Genomic DNA, 16,341 nt, shown 5'->3' with positions numbered 1-16,341 from the left:
GAGAGCCATACTTTGGATCTGGATTTCCTTTCCAAATTTTAGTGAGGGAATTAGAAGAAGCCATTTCAAAGCTAAAGATTGAGTTAAAATTACCCTGCCCAGAGATTTGCTAGTATAATGGATAAAATATTTATCCCAAACAAAAATTGTAAGTTACAAATAGAAAAGTTTTTTGTTTTTTGTTTTAAATAGGAAATATTCACAGATTCCTGCTATGGTAGGGTTAGCCCTTTTCTGTGTGGAAGAAAGGGTGTTTATTTTGGATGGCTTATGGACAGCATATTTGAACAACCTCTCCAGGGGAGAGTGAACCCTGTTGGTGAAGACTGCTCCCACTGTGGGGGAGGAAAGGGCAGTGGGTGTGTGAAGATGAACATGGTATGCAGAGACACAAATATTTATAGTTCTGTAAACTCTAAAGAGGAAAAAGAACACCCTTTATTACAACTGGGGTTAAAAAAAGCCCCCTATCTAAAATGGAAAATTCCCATCTGCTGTAGACAGAAGGAAATAGACATCAACAGGAGTTCGATGGAAACCACTCCTAAAGTCCAGTTTTGATGCAACAGCTCTTATCTGTGTCTTCTGAAACAGTGTATCCCCAAATCGGATTAGCTGTCCATCCAGAACCAGTCTTGGTTGATCAGTGGGATCAATTGTTTTGGTTGGTTCTTGGTATTTGTATGTTCTCCTATAGGACAAGGGGGCCAGAGTGGGGTTTTAGACTGGCAGATGAATCCCTGAAAAATTCATTCTGATGATGTCCTATTGCACTCCACGTGCTTCTATCCGATAGACACTTGGTCTCTACCTACCAAGCCCGCGGGCTCATCGCTCACTCACACCTCGTTCCTACTTTTTCCTCCTCTAACAACCGCAGTGCTTTCAACAAGAGGAAAACAATAATAAAAATAGTAATAATTAAAAAGGTATTCTACATTATTCACTTCCTTTTGGTATATTACAGTGGTATTTTCTGTACATGGCCCAGAACTAAGTTCCCTATGTACATAGAGACATGGGGGAAAAGCATCGACCTTGGAAGTCTCAGCCTTATGCCCTGAAAGACAAGGTTCCTTTCTTCATTCGAGAGTGTCTCGCCACTCTACTGCTCAGAAGTAGCAACATTCTGTAAACCTGGGGGGTCGGGGAGAGGGCTGGGGCCAGGAGAGCTGGGACATTTCCTTCTGTCTCCTCCCACAGTCTGTGTGTTCACCAAGGCCGTCAGCAGCTGCTGTTTTTGAATTCACCATTCTCCGTGATGGAAAGCTTGGTGGGGTTGGTGGGGGAGAGGCCATTGCGGACCTGCATGCTGTAGCGCTCCTTCACCTGCGTCAGCGCGCTCATCAGTCGGGTATTGGCCGAATCCAGCGACACGATCCGCTTTTCCTGCAACACACCAATCGGGGCTTTATTCGGGCCACATGCAGGAAACCCCATGGCAATGCTCTGCTGAAGGACTGTTCTAGTGCTTTCTACCAAACAGCGGTACACATGATGCTTCCCAGACAAATGGAACGTCTCTGCCTCTTTCTGCACCCTACTCAGGTTCGGCTTCCCTGAGCCCAGTGGGTCTGTTTCTTTTCTCTTTTTTCCTTGCAGCACAGCAGGACTGGTTATTGATAACCCCCTGGGACGCGAGGATGATGTGAACAAGACACCAGGTATTACTTCTGACTGTGCAACAGGGGTGTCAAGCTGCCTTATGGGATTAAGTGCTTTGGGTCAAAATTAAAACATAGACATTAGGTGGCAAAGAAAGAAGCACCAGAGGTTTCATTTCACAGAGGAGAAGTGCATGTGCTCTATGGGTTCTTGGCCCCTCAAGAGGGCCCATCAGTCACATTTGAAGAGAATTCACACTGTGCTCAAAATTACAACAATACATGGTGGCAGTTTCTAGTCACCAACAAAGTGAGGATGCAACAGCAAGGGGGGAAAAGCAGCCAGAAGCTCAGACCAAGGGGTCATTTGAATATGGGAAGGGAGATGTGGCCGAAGGGGGGCGCCATGAACATAACACATGGAAACAAACAGAGAACACAAGCTCCTCGACTCATTCCAGCTCAGAGTTACTCCAGGAAAGCTACCCAATAAGGAGATTGCTTTCATTTTACTTTTGAGTCTCTGGGGGGAAAAATGCTTTAGGACCATTTTTTGGAACCAAACATTGTTGAATACACATGCACGAAAAAAAAAAAAAACCCAAGAGGAAAAAGGGCCAACCCCCCAACCAAAATATGGCAATCTAAAGGAAAGTAGGCTCATCTAAGTATAAGGAAAAAAAAATCAGCCCATCAAAATATTATCAGTCTCACAAAGATTAGGAGAGAAACCCTAATCTTCGTTTCAGCAGGTAGGGAGATCATTCCAGAACCTTTCCAACATAAAGTTGTCACTTTTCAGAAAAGAGGCTTATGCTGAGAAGGGTCCATGAAATTAACAAGAAAAAACATGAGGAACAACCCCAAAGCCAAAAGGAGCTTTCCTCCTCTGGAGTGTCTGACTTTACCCCAGGAAAAGTGTGGTAAGGTGGGTCACGGCAAGGTGCAGAGAGGACAGGAAGGGCTAAGGTTTGGATGCTGCTCCTTGCTAGCGGGCAGCAGCTCCCCAGGGCCATGTCAGGGTGCTTCCAGCACTGAGCTGCCAGGAGGGAGGACCACTGCCCTCCACTGCCCTGGGGAATGGTGGAGGCAAAAGCATATGGACAACAGCATCAAGTAATGTTCCCCTTTAATCTCCTACTCTGGGGGTGGGGCAGGGCAGCCGGGCTAGGGGTTTCAAAAGTATGAAAAAAAACCCCATTCCTAGCATTAAAAAATGTCCTCCTTTTCTCTGATGGAGGTCTTTAGTAGTAAGATACATAAAGTCAGCATTATTAGGTAAGCATTCATCTAGTATAAGATGCTTTTTATTTTGGGAGGGTAGCTCATGTTAGGGGTATGCAAAACTCAGTGAAAGAAAGATCTGTGAGGCTTAAAAAAATGTAATTAAAAAAATCATAGCTAATGGAGTTTATTGGGATAACAAGTCTAGATCTTTAAAAAGCAAGTAGGTAAGGACTGGCCAGTGGTTACCAGGAAACAAGAAGTGGGAGGCCAAATACAACATTTCCCCTTCTGGTTAAAAATGGCCTCTGGGGGTACCTGGGTGGCTCAGTGGGTTAAGCCTCTGCCTTCGGCTCAGGTCATGATTTCAGGGTTCTGGGATCGAGCCCTGCATCGGGCTCTCTGCTCAGCAGGGGGCCTGCTTCCCCCTCTTCGTCTGCCTGCCTCCCTGTCTACTTGTGTTCTCTCTGTCAAATAAATAAAATCTTAAGGAAAAAAAAAAAAAAAGAAAAAGAATGGCCTCTGAACAGAATAACTGGTAATATCCTGAAATGATTTAAAAAGAAATTTCAGGATTAGGATAAATTATAAGGCCCCAATATGAAGGAAAGTAAGATTCTTCAGGTTTACCCCCCCGCCCCCAGAATTTTTTAAGGCATTCGTAAAAAAAATTATTTGACTCTTAAAGGGTCAAAAAAAGAGGCAAAGAATGATTGCAATTATTTATTTCCTATGAGAGTTCCAGCTGAAGCCGAATAACCCCCCGGCTGAACAGCCAGAAGTTTCCAAGTGGACAAATCCCCTTTTGTAATTCCCCCCACTGCCAACGTCTCAAAATAAAACAAAAAGTGAAAGAAAAATAATCAAACAGGGACTTTTGAAAGTCAAGTTCAGTTGGCAGAAGATGCTCTGACATTTTGATTCCGCCTGGGTTGGAAGGCAAAGCAATCCACACCTGACAGGAAGGATTTCCAGTGTGGGGAGTGCAGGAGCTGGAATGTGTAGGAGGCCAGTGTCCTGGGCCAGGGCTGGGAACTGCTCAGCTAGAGAACGGACCGGGTTTACTTGCCTGTTTGAATAATCTCATCTCCATTTATGACCTGTAATTTAACACAGCGGAGATGTCACTTGCAACAGTAACTAGGCAGCTGCTTGCTTCTCAGAGGAGGAAGCCCTTCTCTGTTCTCCATCTGAGTCACATGGAGGGATCCTGGGGGGTGAAAGTGGCACAGTCCCTGGTCTGATGCTTCAGAAATGGTCCCCTTAGTTCCATCACCAGGATCCCCGTGGTCTACAAGGTCTAAGACAGCTGGTTCTGTCCTGGCCAGTGGAACGCTCACCTCCCTGCAGGGCCAGTTAGAAGGCGGCTGGCCCAGGCCAGGCCTCATGGCATAAACTCCAGGAGAAGGACAGGCTGGCCTCAGCGACAAGCCTTGCCCAGAGGGGAGCAGGGCTGCTGATGCAGATGAAAATCAGTTCACTGGGCGCCAGGCCTTTAGTGCTTTGGGAAATGCTGGGCTCAGCCTGAATATAAGGAAGGCAACCCTATTCACTTCAGAAATATTTTCCACTACCAATGGCACCAAGGAAGATGGCGGGGACCTAAAAGTATGGGCTACTTCACTGGGAAGGCTTCACCCTGAACATGTGTGCGTTCTAGTAAATGATGCTGAAGGGCTGCTCTGCTCCATCAGACACTCATGATGTAAGATTTATCCTGACAGAGGAGAGGGTCTGATATAGAAGGTCATTCATTACAAAAGTTGCCCAAAGATGTTCGAAGTCTTTTGCTATAATAAGATTTTAATGTATCAGTAAGACAACAGCTAGAATTGGAGGTTATCATTTTTTTAAATTTGTTTTAGTGTTTATGATCTGTGCTATATACGGGACACTGTTTTTCAAAATGTGGTCCAGTGAATTCTCCAAGTATTCTTCAGGGATCCATGGTGGGCTTACTGTACAGTAATGCCTGTGTTTGACAAAGTGATTTACTATATTTAGCCAACCTCGGTGTGCTTTCATCCATGAGCTGGAAGTGGTCCTTGCTGGTGGTGCTCAGTATGAGCAGTTGGAACGTCATCTATAGAAGGTCCCATTGGTTTGACCAAAATAGTCCATGTAATCAGAGCATTTGAAAACCACTGCCTTGAGGTATGGACCCAAAATATCTAGTTTAGCCAGACCACAAGTGGACGCTGACTAATGCTCTGAGGATCACAGTTCACCCGTCCCTGAACAATAACGTTGTTGTTTACTGGTTTACTGAGAGAAAGTCCGTACTATCCAGAGCTTTTGAGGCCTGATTAATCCTGCTCCCTTCTTGTGTTCACTGTCCACGCCTGAATCCTGTTTCACACCCAGTCATCTTGCCCCCGATGTCAAGACAGGGGATGGGAGTGGGGAGAAATTGTCAGAAGCTCATGAGGATGTGCTGACAGGCGACCGGAAGAGGAAAATGCTCTGTGCATAGAGCCACGGCTGTGACACACCCAAGCTTCCTCTGCTTAAGACTGGCTTAGTTTTCAACCAGCTGGAATTATGAAAATGGTCTGTTTTATCTCATCAGAACCAAAATCTCTCCTGGTGTGATTATCAATAGGACTCTTCCTGCATTATTTTGTCACACTGAATATCCATAAGTGAAAACTTACTAACATTGGTTTTTCTGACTTAATCCCTTTCTGTATTCAGGTTGTTTCTCTGAAGGTTCTGGGATGAATTTTTATAGTATGTATGGCAGGATGGCCTTGTCTCCACCAACCCTCCCTCACCCACTTTGGGGACACCCAGAAAGGTTTAAAAAAAGGACCAAGTCAGATAATTACAGCAAACCTTTCTTCTGATTCTTATGAGGTCCAAATATCCAGAAACTACAGAGTCCCAAGTATTCTAGGAGCTACGCCGATGAGAGCGTCACAGCCCACACTGGCCTACAGGCTGGGGGTATCTGTGGAACATGGGACCCAGGAAGCCTCCTTCCATGGCTCTGACTTCAGCTTCCCTCCCAACTCCTTTGAAAGATAAATCCCATCCCCCATTAAACCCTGTCAGGAAACCAGACCGCAGGTGTTAAGTGCATGCTTAATAGTCCTGGGGGCTCCGACATGGATGGTCCCCTATGCAGAGAAGAGAGTAGAACATAAAGTCCTTGCTCCCATTGTTATTCCATAGCTTGGGGATATGATAAGGTCTTGAGGGTGACACATGTAAACCCACATGGGTTGGCCGTCTCCAGGAAGGGGATATATTCGGAGGCTAGAGCAGCCACTATCAAAACTGCACCTGCCTTTCGTTCTTTGTTTCACTCTAAGTAATATAACCATATCTAACAATGATAAAATGAAACCAAATCAGCAATGTTTCCTGCCTCCTGGATTTGGCTCGCATCACTGATGTGCGCTGTAAGGTGTTCTTGGCAGTCATCGCGCCATTAGTGCTGTGGGTATAAGCTAGAGTGAGCAGAGGCCCAGGTTCTGATTTCATCAAGACTAAGAGGCTCTCTAAGCACAGCGCCGACAAAGGAGGGCAGCCAAGCAAGTCCCAAGCATCACTGCCAAACCCTGCACCAGAAGATCTGCAAGGAAAGGTACCTGCCACAGCCCTGTCTTTCCCCTCCAGTTCCACTCGTATGTGGGGCTCGAGGTCGATGGCACAGTGGACGTGACTAACAAGACCGTGAACATCACAGCCAAGCGATGGTCAGTGGAGGTCACAAGCCAGACACATGCGGTGTGCTTCTCACAGTCACCCCCTTAGAGAATGCCCTCCTTTCCATGAGGAAAGAAGGAAACCCCATCATGCAGTAGGTTAAGATTTGTCAAGCAACTGCCCTAAGCACGCTAATACTTTGCTGGGTTAACAGACTTGTCACCAGTCAAAGAAAGGAAAAGTAATGCAGGTCACACAGAAACTCTTTTAATCTTCAAAAGGTAATGCTGAGAACTTTCCAATGACCCATTTTTGCAGTACATGCCTTGGCATTTCCAAAGCGCTGGAAGTTGGGAAATTTACCAGTCATTACAAACAAGTGCTTCCTACTAGATTCAAGGCCTGCTCACCTGTGCATCAATTATTTTTTGCTTTGCATCAATAACTGCTTGCATCTCAGCGTGATCCTTCTTCAGTTCCTCTTCCACAGCCATAAGCCTAGAACGTGGCAGCAAGGAGACATCGAGAACGTCAAAGAGAGCCAGCTGACATAGGGGACAAGATACCCAAACCCAGCAGAGTTCAGATTTCCACTCCTCTCCAATGAGAGGTCCGTAATCATGCTTACTTTCTTCTCTCCCACCTCGAAAGGAGACACCCAAGGCTGACCTCTTGGCCAGTGACCGGATCCCACACATTTTCATCTCCTCTGGGTCAGGGTCCCCAAAATCATTTCCTCCCTCTCCTCTGTCAGATCCTTCTCCCGCCCTGGCAGAGCTTATTTCATCGCAAACTATCAAACCAACCAGAAGCAAACAAACAACCCCTTCTTACTCTCAAGTTCCCTGGTGACAAGCTGTCCCTTCTCTCCTTGCAAAGCTAAGTTTCTCAGAGTGTGCTACACTTAGTAGGCCTACTTTCTCTCTCAGGCGCCACCTGCATCTTAACCCATGGACTTTCGACTCCACGAAACAGCTCAAAGACTGCTAATTCCCTCCATGTTTCTGAAACAACAAACCTTTTCTGTCTTCATTTTGCTTGACCCTTCGGTAGCATTTGACAAGAGGGAAGCACAGTGGTTATGAGCCTGGGCTCTGGAGCCTGACTTTCTGGCTTCAAGTCCTGGCTGCCCCACTCAGTGACCTCGGGCAGGTGACTCCATGGATTTGGAGCCAGTTTCTTTATTTGTAAAATGAGAACAATGCCTGCCTCAGAGGTTGGCATTAAACACATCTTCATTAACAGATCAAACCAATCACTATTTCTGAAGTGCTTAACAAAGTGCCTGGCCCATGGCGGGTGCTGTTTAAGTGTCTGGAACAACTGAGCCCTCCAGTAGACTCTCTGGACATCTTGGCACTCTCTGTCTCTTAGTTCTCTGGCCCTAAAGATATCCAGTGATGCTGCCCTTCTATGTCTCTAGACTCACGAAGACCTAAGTGACCCCTGGATGTTAAATACTAAGACCTTGCAAGTGAGTCGCTATGTTTCCATTTTTTCTAATTATTATGATGGAAGACTACTTGGGTCTTCGAAAGAAGGCTGGGAAGTCTCATATTTAGAAAACGTTAAGCGATACGGTCCTGCATCACATCCGTAGGGAGTCCCACAGAGCATATGCAGAGCTGAAGCGGCTTCGGCTGCCGCGACTTCAGGATTCTTCGGCTCATCCTCCGATCTCCCCGTGCCCTTAGCTGGCCCACACCCACCGCCGGCGGGCGGTCTGACCTGCTGATGATGCTCTTCATCTGGCTGTCCTTCTCCTCCTGCTGCCTGCGCAGGCGCTCCTCGCTGTCCTCCAGCCTGGCCTTGTACTCCAGCAGCAGCTTCTGCATCTGCTGCTCCTGCACCAGCAAGCGGCGTTCATACTCCTCCAGCCGCCGGCTGGACACTCGCAGGCGCTCCTTCAGCTTCGTAATTTCTTGCTCGTACTAGGGCAGAAAAGAGGCATCAAAAACAAGGAGTGGGAGTGGGGGGGGGGGGGGACTGGAGTTATGGTGGTTTTCGAAATCGCGGTGGTCAGATGCTGTCTGAGCTGCCATTCCATGTGCTGCTAATATTCTTAAAAATGACCAGAAACCATAAATGGTAAAGGAGCTCTGTCCTCCCTCCCCCTAAAATCACATTTTTAATCTGAACTTGGCATTTTCAAGCTATATATTTATGTATCTCTTTCCAAATTAACTACCAGTTGCTACAAACTACATCCAATCTGTATCAAATGTGGGCAGGGGAAAAAAAAAAGATCAAGTACTCAGAAGCCTGTCAAATCACTTAAAGTAAGCCAAAAGCCAGTTGTCTACCAGGGAAAAGATTTCTGTGTCATCACCTGTACTGGAGGACCTCTGACACATCCTGGCTCATCAGACTCTCATTCCTTCATTCTACTAGAATCAGCCCTTTAGAGAATAAGCAACACTTCTATAATGTTACGCTACTAAATCAATAGATAGAATCTGATGGCAAAGTAAGCTATTGCTGCATTCTCCCCAACTATACAAGTGTAAAATATTCAGGTCACAAGCACTAAGCAAAAGGCCCACATATTCTCCCAGGCTCATGAATACCGCCTCTTGGCCCCTTTTCATGATGTGGTTCATCGGCTCAATTGGGTACTGTTGGATGGAACACGTATGTCTGTTTTCTCACTAAAGCTTTATATAAATATATATATAAACTAAAGCTTTATATAATAAATCCTCACGAAAGCTTTCTAGAGTCCCGGTCCTTTCTTGTACTGACAGTGCAGTAGCTGGGGTGTGAGTACATTGGAATGTCACATTTCTAGGTGAGGTGAGAAGCATAAGCTTTCTTGTATATGGTCTATTTAAATTAATGAGTAATTCATGATAAATCTGTACGGTGCTTTGTAAAATGCAAACTATTTTCACAGAATATCCCATTTAATTGACAATCAGGCAGTTAGCTTCTGCTCACCCAACATTATGATCCTAAACTACATTCCCTATCCAGAAGGTCAAAGATGACGATTTTCATGGCCACTGAAGAAGGCAGACCACATCAGTAAGCATATTTTAGGATCATGCTGATAAGTAAGCAGGACCAGTTGTGTGGTTGTTAATTAAATGAGAGAATGCCATACATGATGTCAAGCCTCTTATTTGATAATCCTTTTTCTCCATGTCAACTTTTCTTTAAAACAAAACAGATATATATATATATATATATATATATATATATATATATCTGTTTAAAAGTCAACATAGAGCTAGAAGTTCTTTATCCAGTGAAGGGAAAAAGGCAAAAAAAAAAAAATCATTAAACAGGATCTGGAAAGGAAGTCTAGTCCAAAGATAATTCTGGCCTTGGTCATAAGACTAACCACCAGTTTATAGAAACACTGAATACTCCCCCTCAATAGAAATGAATAGCAGAATGTCTCCAACTCAAGGTAACCTACATGGAAAGAAAATTAATCCTCCCACCCCAGCCTGACAGGCATTTTCTGCGTATTTTCACACAGAGACACTACTGACTTGTTATATACAGATGTGTATGTGCTGGTTAACATAAGAGATGGAGTTGAAACTGGGGAGGGAAAGAGATCACGCTGTTGGCTAGACAACCCTTCTGGTGGCCTATCACTGTGGGGGCAGGAAGCTAACAAAGGCAGGCTAGTTCTACCTTCTCAGCATGCTTGGATTCGTCTTGATTTTGCTCAGTCTCTTCCACATCCTCTTCATACTGCCCATTGTTCAGCACCCAGGCTGCTGTCCTCTCTACTGGGGACATTGTGGCAGAGTCCACAGGTGACTGTACCTGCATCAGAAACACATATTAGCATCTCCCCAAACAGCTCACTAGCTCCATTTCGCAAATGGAGCTATTCTTGGAGGACAAAACTGTGATCTAATAAATATTCTCAGTTCTAAGCAATATTTTATTAAAGACAGGGCTGGGGGTGAGGAATGAGAATATCTCCTTGTATAAGAACACACTATTCTGAAGAGAAATGCCTATGCACTACTTCCAGAAAAAGAAAGCCAAGGCCTTAAAATCATTCATTAGTCCAATGGTCCAATTACCAATGAAATTTCAATGATGGTAAGAACGGGAGAAAAGGCCTGACTTGATGGCTGACTGCTCAGCTGAGGAAATGGCTGTGTAACCCAGGGATGATCAGGAACCAACAAACTGATTAATGCTAAACAACCTCACAAGATACCCATTCATTCATCAGAAAGCCAAGTCTGTAATTTTCACATTAATCATTTAGACAAAGAGAAAAATAAGTGATATTGCTCATTTTTACAGAGTGCTGACTTCTTGATGGATGAAGACCACTCAGAAGTCTATATCTTAGACCACACAGTTTCTTGATGAATACAGGATCAAAACAATAGATATTGGATTAGTTTAAGGGATATTTCCATCCAGTTAGGATAGCCAGATAAATTGTCCTTTCCCAATACTGACATACAGAGTGATAAAAATTCTGGCCTTAGGTAGCAACCCTGGGTGCCTGGGTGGCTCAGTCGGTTGAGTGTCTGACTTTAGCTCAGGTCATGATTTCTGAGTCCTGGGATAGAGCCCCACATTGGGCTCTCTGCTCAGTGGGGAGTCTCTTCTACCTCTGTTCCTCCCCCAACTTGTGCTCTCTCTCTCAAATAAATAAAATCTTAAAAAAAAAAAAAGGTCTGCCACTTAAACTGTCCCTTAATCTCTTCAATACTCTTTTCTTAATCTACTGATTAGGAATATCACCCCCAAAATGACATGACCTATCCCGGTATCTCATGGAGAGTTGTAGTACTGAGTAAGATAATGTATGTGACAGGCCTTTGGAAACTACAGAGCTTGCATGTTACCATATTTATGTTTAGAAAACTGGCATTGGATATTACAATTTATATTAAACTACTGAACAAGCTTCCAGTAGCAAGAACAAGAACAAGCTTGAACAAGAACAAGCTTTCTCTACAAATAATGCTAGAGATATAAAACAAATTATTTTTCTCCGGTGTGCTTGTGAGAGTGAGAGAGAGAGAGAGAACGAGGGAGGTTGGGAGGGTGAGAAAGGAGGAGAGAATACAGCATTGTATGTGAGTTAGCCTATTTATTTATTTCAAAAGATATTTATTTATTTATTAGACACAGAGAGAGAGAGCCTGAGCGCAAGCAAGAGTGTGCAAGCAAGAGTGTGCAAGCAGGGGGAGAGGCACGCTGGAGGAGAGGGAGAAGCAGACTCCCTGCTGAGCAGAGAGCCTGAGGGATAAGGGATGTGGGGCTTGGTCCCAGGACCCTGGGATCATGACCTGAGCTGAAGGCAGATGCTTCACTAACTGAGCCTCCCAGGCGCGCCCGAGTTAGCCTTTTTAGAATTAAAGTAGATTTCTATTTTGAGGACCAAGTCCGTGTAATCTCATAGTTGGAGGGAATTTTCTCTCCCATGCAGAGCTATCTACTTTAAGATTATCTTTATGTCATTCTGAAATAGAATCCAGTTAAACTCTCTATAGATAGCCATTTTAAAAGAAGGGTTTTTTTTTGTTTTTTTTTTTTGATGACTTTGCAATTTAGGAAGACCAGATAAAAAATACCGGTTGGGAGAAACTCTACAAGATACATGTACACAAGTCATAGAAGGGTGTGAAGCAGAACCTGGTTTGGCTGATTTGCAGATTACAGATATGTATCAATAAAAAGTGGCATCATGCCCGAGGCACACATAAGCAATTGTTAATGGACTTCTAGAAGTTCCTCCTTTTTCTCCACTGTGTCAAGAAACATGTAGACATGGCTTAAATGTCAAGATCTTCAGTTCTTAAAAGTCTACCTCTATCTCCACTCTGGTATCTAGGTATGCTGTATACTTCACTCATTTGTGTATTGCTTTATTATTTTTTGTCATAACCACATCATCACTGATATATTATTTATTATCTCTTTAAAACAACTTTTTCCTGTTACCTGAGTCCTTATGCTAAGTAATAACATCAGTACAATCATGAGTTTGAGGTTATATATATTATATATTTATAAATATATTTTAATATCAATAGTTATATATTTTTCTAATACATGTTAAAATAATTACATGATTAATTAATAAGCATCTTGAATATACTTTATTTTTTATTTATTTATTTTTGTATATAATCTTGAGTATCAAACTTTAGAAACACTGGTCTATAGGATAGAGTATCATCTATAAAGGAAGGTAATAATTATTCACATCAGAAGTTATTATGAGAAACAAATGAGTCAGCATGTAAAAGCATTTTATAAACAGCAGGATACTTTACACATCACTCCCCCTCCGCCGTCCCGCGCCACACACACACACACACACACACACACACACACACACACACACACACTTCTCCCCCTACTGGGTTCTAAAAGCAGAGCACAATAAATTGATTCAGCATTGGCAGAGAAAAATAGTTCTACAAGAGTTTTAGGTTCTTATTTGATATATGTACACCTGAAAGACAAAAGAATGTAGTTCTGAGTTTTAAAAAATTAATAGAAAGCCAATATTTAAAGGAGACAAACTCTTTTTAAATTTTATAATCTTATCATCTTAGCACCTGGGCACAGAAAAGCTGCTTTTCTGTGAAACCAGGATTTTGTATTATTCAGTAGTGGTTTGAGATAAAGCAGGTACTAAAACTAATAACAACTTTACTGTTTGGAATTTATTACTTCAAGGCAGCTAATTCAATAGCTTTTTGCTTTATGTAGTTAACAAGATGCTGTGTGAATGGACTTTCTTTCCCGGTGATTTGTCAGGGGGTAGCTATTTACTGAGTGCCTAAATATGCACTGCACACTAAAGATATTCCTAAGAACACACTGAGGAGAGATCTCAGCCCCTAAAAGCATATTAAAACAGCAATGACGACTCCTTAGCACAATCTAGGCTTTGACTGTTAAGTGAGAAGCTGTAAAAACAAGAGTTGGTTCATTCCACTGGTGATGGTGGTAGCTACCCTATATTCAGAAGGGCTAACAATGTCCAATGAATTTTAAGAGATTGTGTGATGGAATTGGGCATTTGGGTCTATTCCTATTTTATTGGTTGAATCTGATTTTCCATCACTTCCTAATTTAACGAAGCACTCTGCATGGCATATCGTAGGTGACCAGTAACTGCTGAAAAAATATTAACTATTCCTGGTATTCATGGTAAAACCTTTACAACATCATAAAGAACAGAAAAGCAATACTGAACAAATAAAAAATAGTTAGAGGTGAGTTTTTTGTTGTTGCTGCTTCTTTATTTAGAAAACTATACACTGCCCCTTCCATATTTTTAAAAATTGGTTTTGTATGTGCTGATCTTATTTCCCATTTAGATCATCAATCCTTGATGCATGGCACCATACTATACAGTTTATTTTTGAATGGTAGCAATGTAATTGCACAATAGATGCTCAATAAAATATTATTCACTTATTAATACTCTGGTTCTCTTTAGAATTTATTACTAAAGTATAATATATTACTAAGAGAAAGATACTATGTGTTTTTCCTCTAATCCTTTGGAAGTATAACAAAGGCTTTTCTTTAACAATTATTCCACCTCCTTACAAGCTGGAGAAGATAGCAAACAGACCTGTACCCCTGGGGCAAATAATACATTATATGTTTATAAAATAATCAATAAATAAAAAATAAAAAATCATTATCTCAAGTTTTTATCGTTAGTAGTTAATTAGTTATTATTTAGGCATTATTATAGATAGCAAAATTTATTATCTCTAGTTTATAGTCAAAGAGATTGGGAAAAGAGGTTGGCAAGTGCTTCAAATCCCATTTTGCTTAGCTATAGCCTTAGGAAGAGTATTTATACCCACTGGCTTTCAACAGTGGATCATTAAAGAAAAGGAAGGATAAAAAAGACAGAAGGAAAAGCAGTAGGATTTCCTACGAGGGATATTTCTGCTTTGAGATAAAGCTGTATGGGTTTCTCTGGAAAAAATACTAATGCTTTAGGGCAAAAGGGCTGAGACAGCAGCTTCTCTGATCCTGTCATCAGTCATAGCCTGGCTATGCTAAGGACAATGGAGAACAGGCCAGTTCCCCTTCCTTGCTAGTATTTCCTAGATATACATAAGGCTTGTTGGTTGCAGCTTCTCCGAAGTCTGAAACAGTCCAGTTCTCATAATGAAGAGCCCTTCTGCTGTCAACACCAAAGAAAGGGCTGGCTAAGGAAGTCAACTCTGAGGGTTCCGGAAGAGGCTGGTTAGGAGAGGGCTCGACCCACACACACATGAAAGCTGCATCCTTCTAACAGGACTGTCAAATTTGAATTTTTTATTTTAAAAGCCTCTTCAAATTTGAATTTTTAAGGTTACATAACACGCTGTATCTGAACACATACACTGTAAATACAATCTACTGTACACAGATAGTATGTGATGCATGAAAAACAAAATGGAGAGGAAAATGAGGGGGGGAAATCCAAATAACGCTGAAAAGGGTAAAAAAATTCGAAGGCAATTTCCTGAAAACAACAACAACAAACCAAAAAAACCCCCCAAAATCCCTCTTCTCTGTAGATTGTTTCAACTAGGATTTTATTTCCTTCCTACTCAGTACGTATATGAAGACTGAAGCCAGTAATGCCGCCAACAATGGGCACTCCTTTGTGCTAAGATACAGATGGAATTTGCATGGGACAAAGCCACCAATAATTACAGACGCCTACAGAACAATCCCCACAAAGAAAACCTCTAGTTTTGGGGAGAGACGAATTCCCCAACACAATTTGCAATTACAATATGTAAAGGAATTTGCCAAAAATGTGCTGATTATATAGAAATTCAGAGGCTTCATGGGAGTGAGAAAAGCAAGAAACCAGAAGACAAGGAATAAAAAATAACAACATAAGTTTGAAAGAATAAACCATCTGCATAGAAAAAGCCAATGTAGAAAAACCAGAAACTTGAGCAATAAAAATACAGTGATTTATGCTGGAACTGATATGAGGTGGCACTACCAGCAAAGGCATAAACAAAGATGAATATTTCAAGCTGTGCTAGGCCATCTCACCGTGTCTGTGCCTCACTTCATGCCAGTGTAATACAGAAATACCCCAATTCATCGATGGCTTGCAGCACAAAACATTTTTAAATGGGTTGTTTGGAGACTGTGTGCATTTCTTGCCTCTAGTCTATCCAGAAGGCCTTCTATTCACCCACAGAAACATGTACTGACTGCTTGTGTGATGGGTGCTACATTTTCCTACACCTAAATATTATAAATGACAATCAGTTCCAGATGGTCACACAGAAGGCTATGTAATTTGTAATATTTATAAACCATGAGTCTGAGTCACAGGCCCTGGGAACTGAGGACTGCATGATACAGAGGAATGGGTTAGCATTCCTCTTTTCTGTCTAGGACTGGGCCTGAGTCAGCTTTTGGAAAAGCAGGTTGGAGGGCCCTTTCCTCTGTCCTGTCCCTCTCTGGCAATCTGATATTCTTCTCTATTCCTTATCCTCATCCTCAGGGACCCCATGCCAACTTAGCCACCCGCCACCCCCGACCACCCCCCCCCCCACCCTGTGGATGTCTGTTTCCATGTCGTACTCCATCTCTAAAATTTCTTATCCCTCCTTTCTCCTCTCAATAAACACTTTCTCTAAAAATAGTTGATCTCAACTAGAAGCTAGCATAAACATGTGGAAATGATCATGATAAGGTGTAAATGACTGCCTTCTGACAAATTAAGCTTATATGACATAATATGACATACATATGAAAGATATAGATATGCCTAAGCATTTTCTTTCTTTTTTTAAATTAAAGAGTTTATTTATTGGAGAGAGAGAGTAAGAGAGAGCATGAGAGGGGGGAGAAGCAGACTCCCCATGGAGCTGGGAGCCCAATG

General features: G+C 42.5%; 1 protein-coding gene across 4 annotated transcripts in view; it reads right to left on the bottom strand.

Annotated features, from left to right (window-relative positions):
• Positions 1-416: 416 nt before the first annotated feature.
• The window catches only part of RASAL2 (RAS protein activator like 2), a 347,599-nt gene continuing 331,674 nt past the window's right edge, over positions 417-16,341 (bottom strand). For all 4 annotated transcript variants that reach the window (XM_080825128.1, XM_080825129.1, XM_080825127.1 and 1 more), the window contains 4 exons: positions 10,125-10,259; positions 8,208-8,410; positions 6,890-6,977; positions 417-1,389 (listed from right to left, as the gene is read on the bottom strand). In XM_080825128.1, coding sequence (XP_080681254.1) covers positions 1,225-1,389; positions 6,890-6,977; positions 8,208-8,410; positions 10,125-10,259 — 591 coding nt within the window. In that variant the 3' untranslated portion in view covers positions 417-1,224. The remainder of the gene's footprint in view (positions 1,390-6,889; positions 6,978-8,207; positions 8,411-10,124; positions 10,260-16,341) is intronic.

The sequence above is a fragment of the Martes martes genome, assembly GCF_963455335.1.
Source record: "Martes martes genome assembly, chromosome: 15".
In the NCBI taxonomy this organism is placed as follows: Eukaryota; Metazoa; Chordata; class Mammalia; order Carnivora; family Mustelidae; genus Martes; species Martes martes.
Note: the sequence above shows the minus strand (reverse complement) of the source record. Positions and strands in the feature narration are given on the sequence as shown.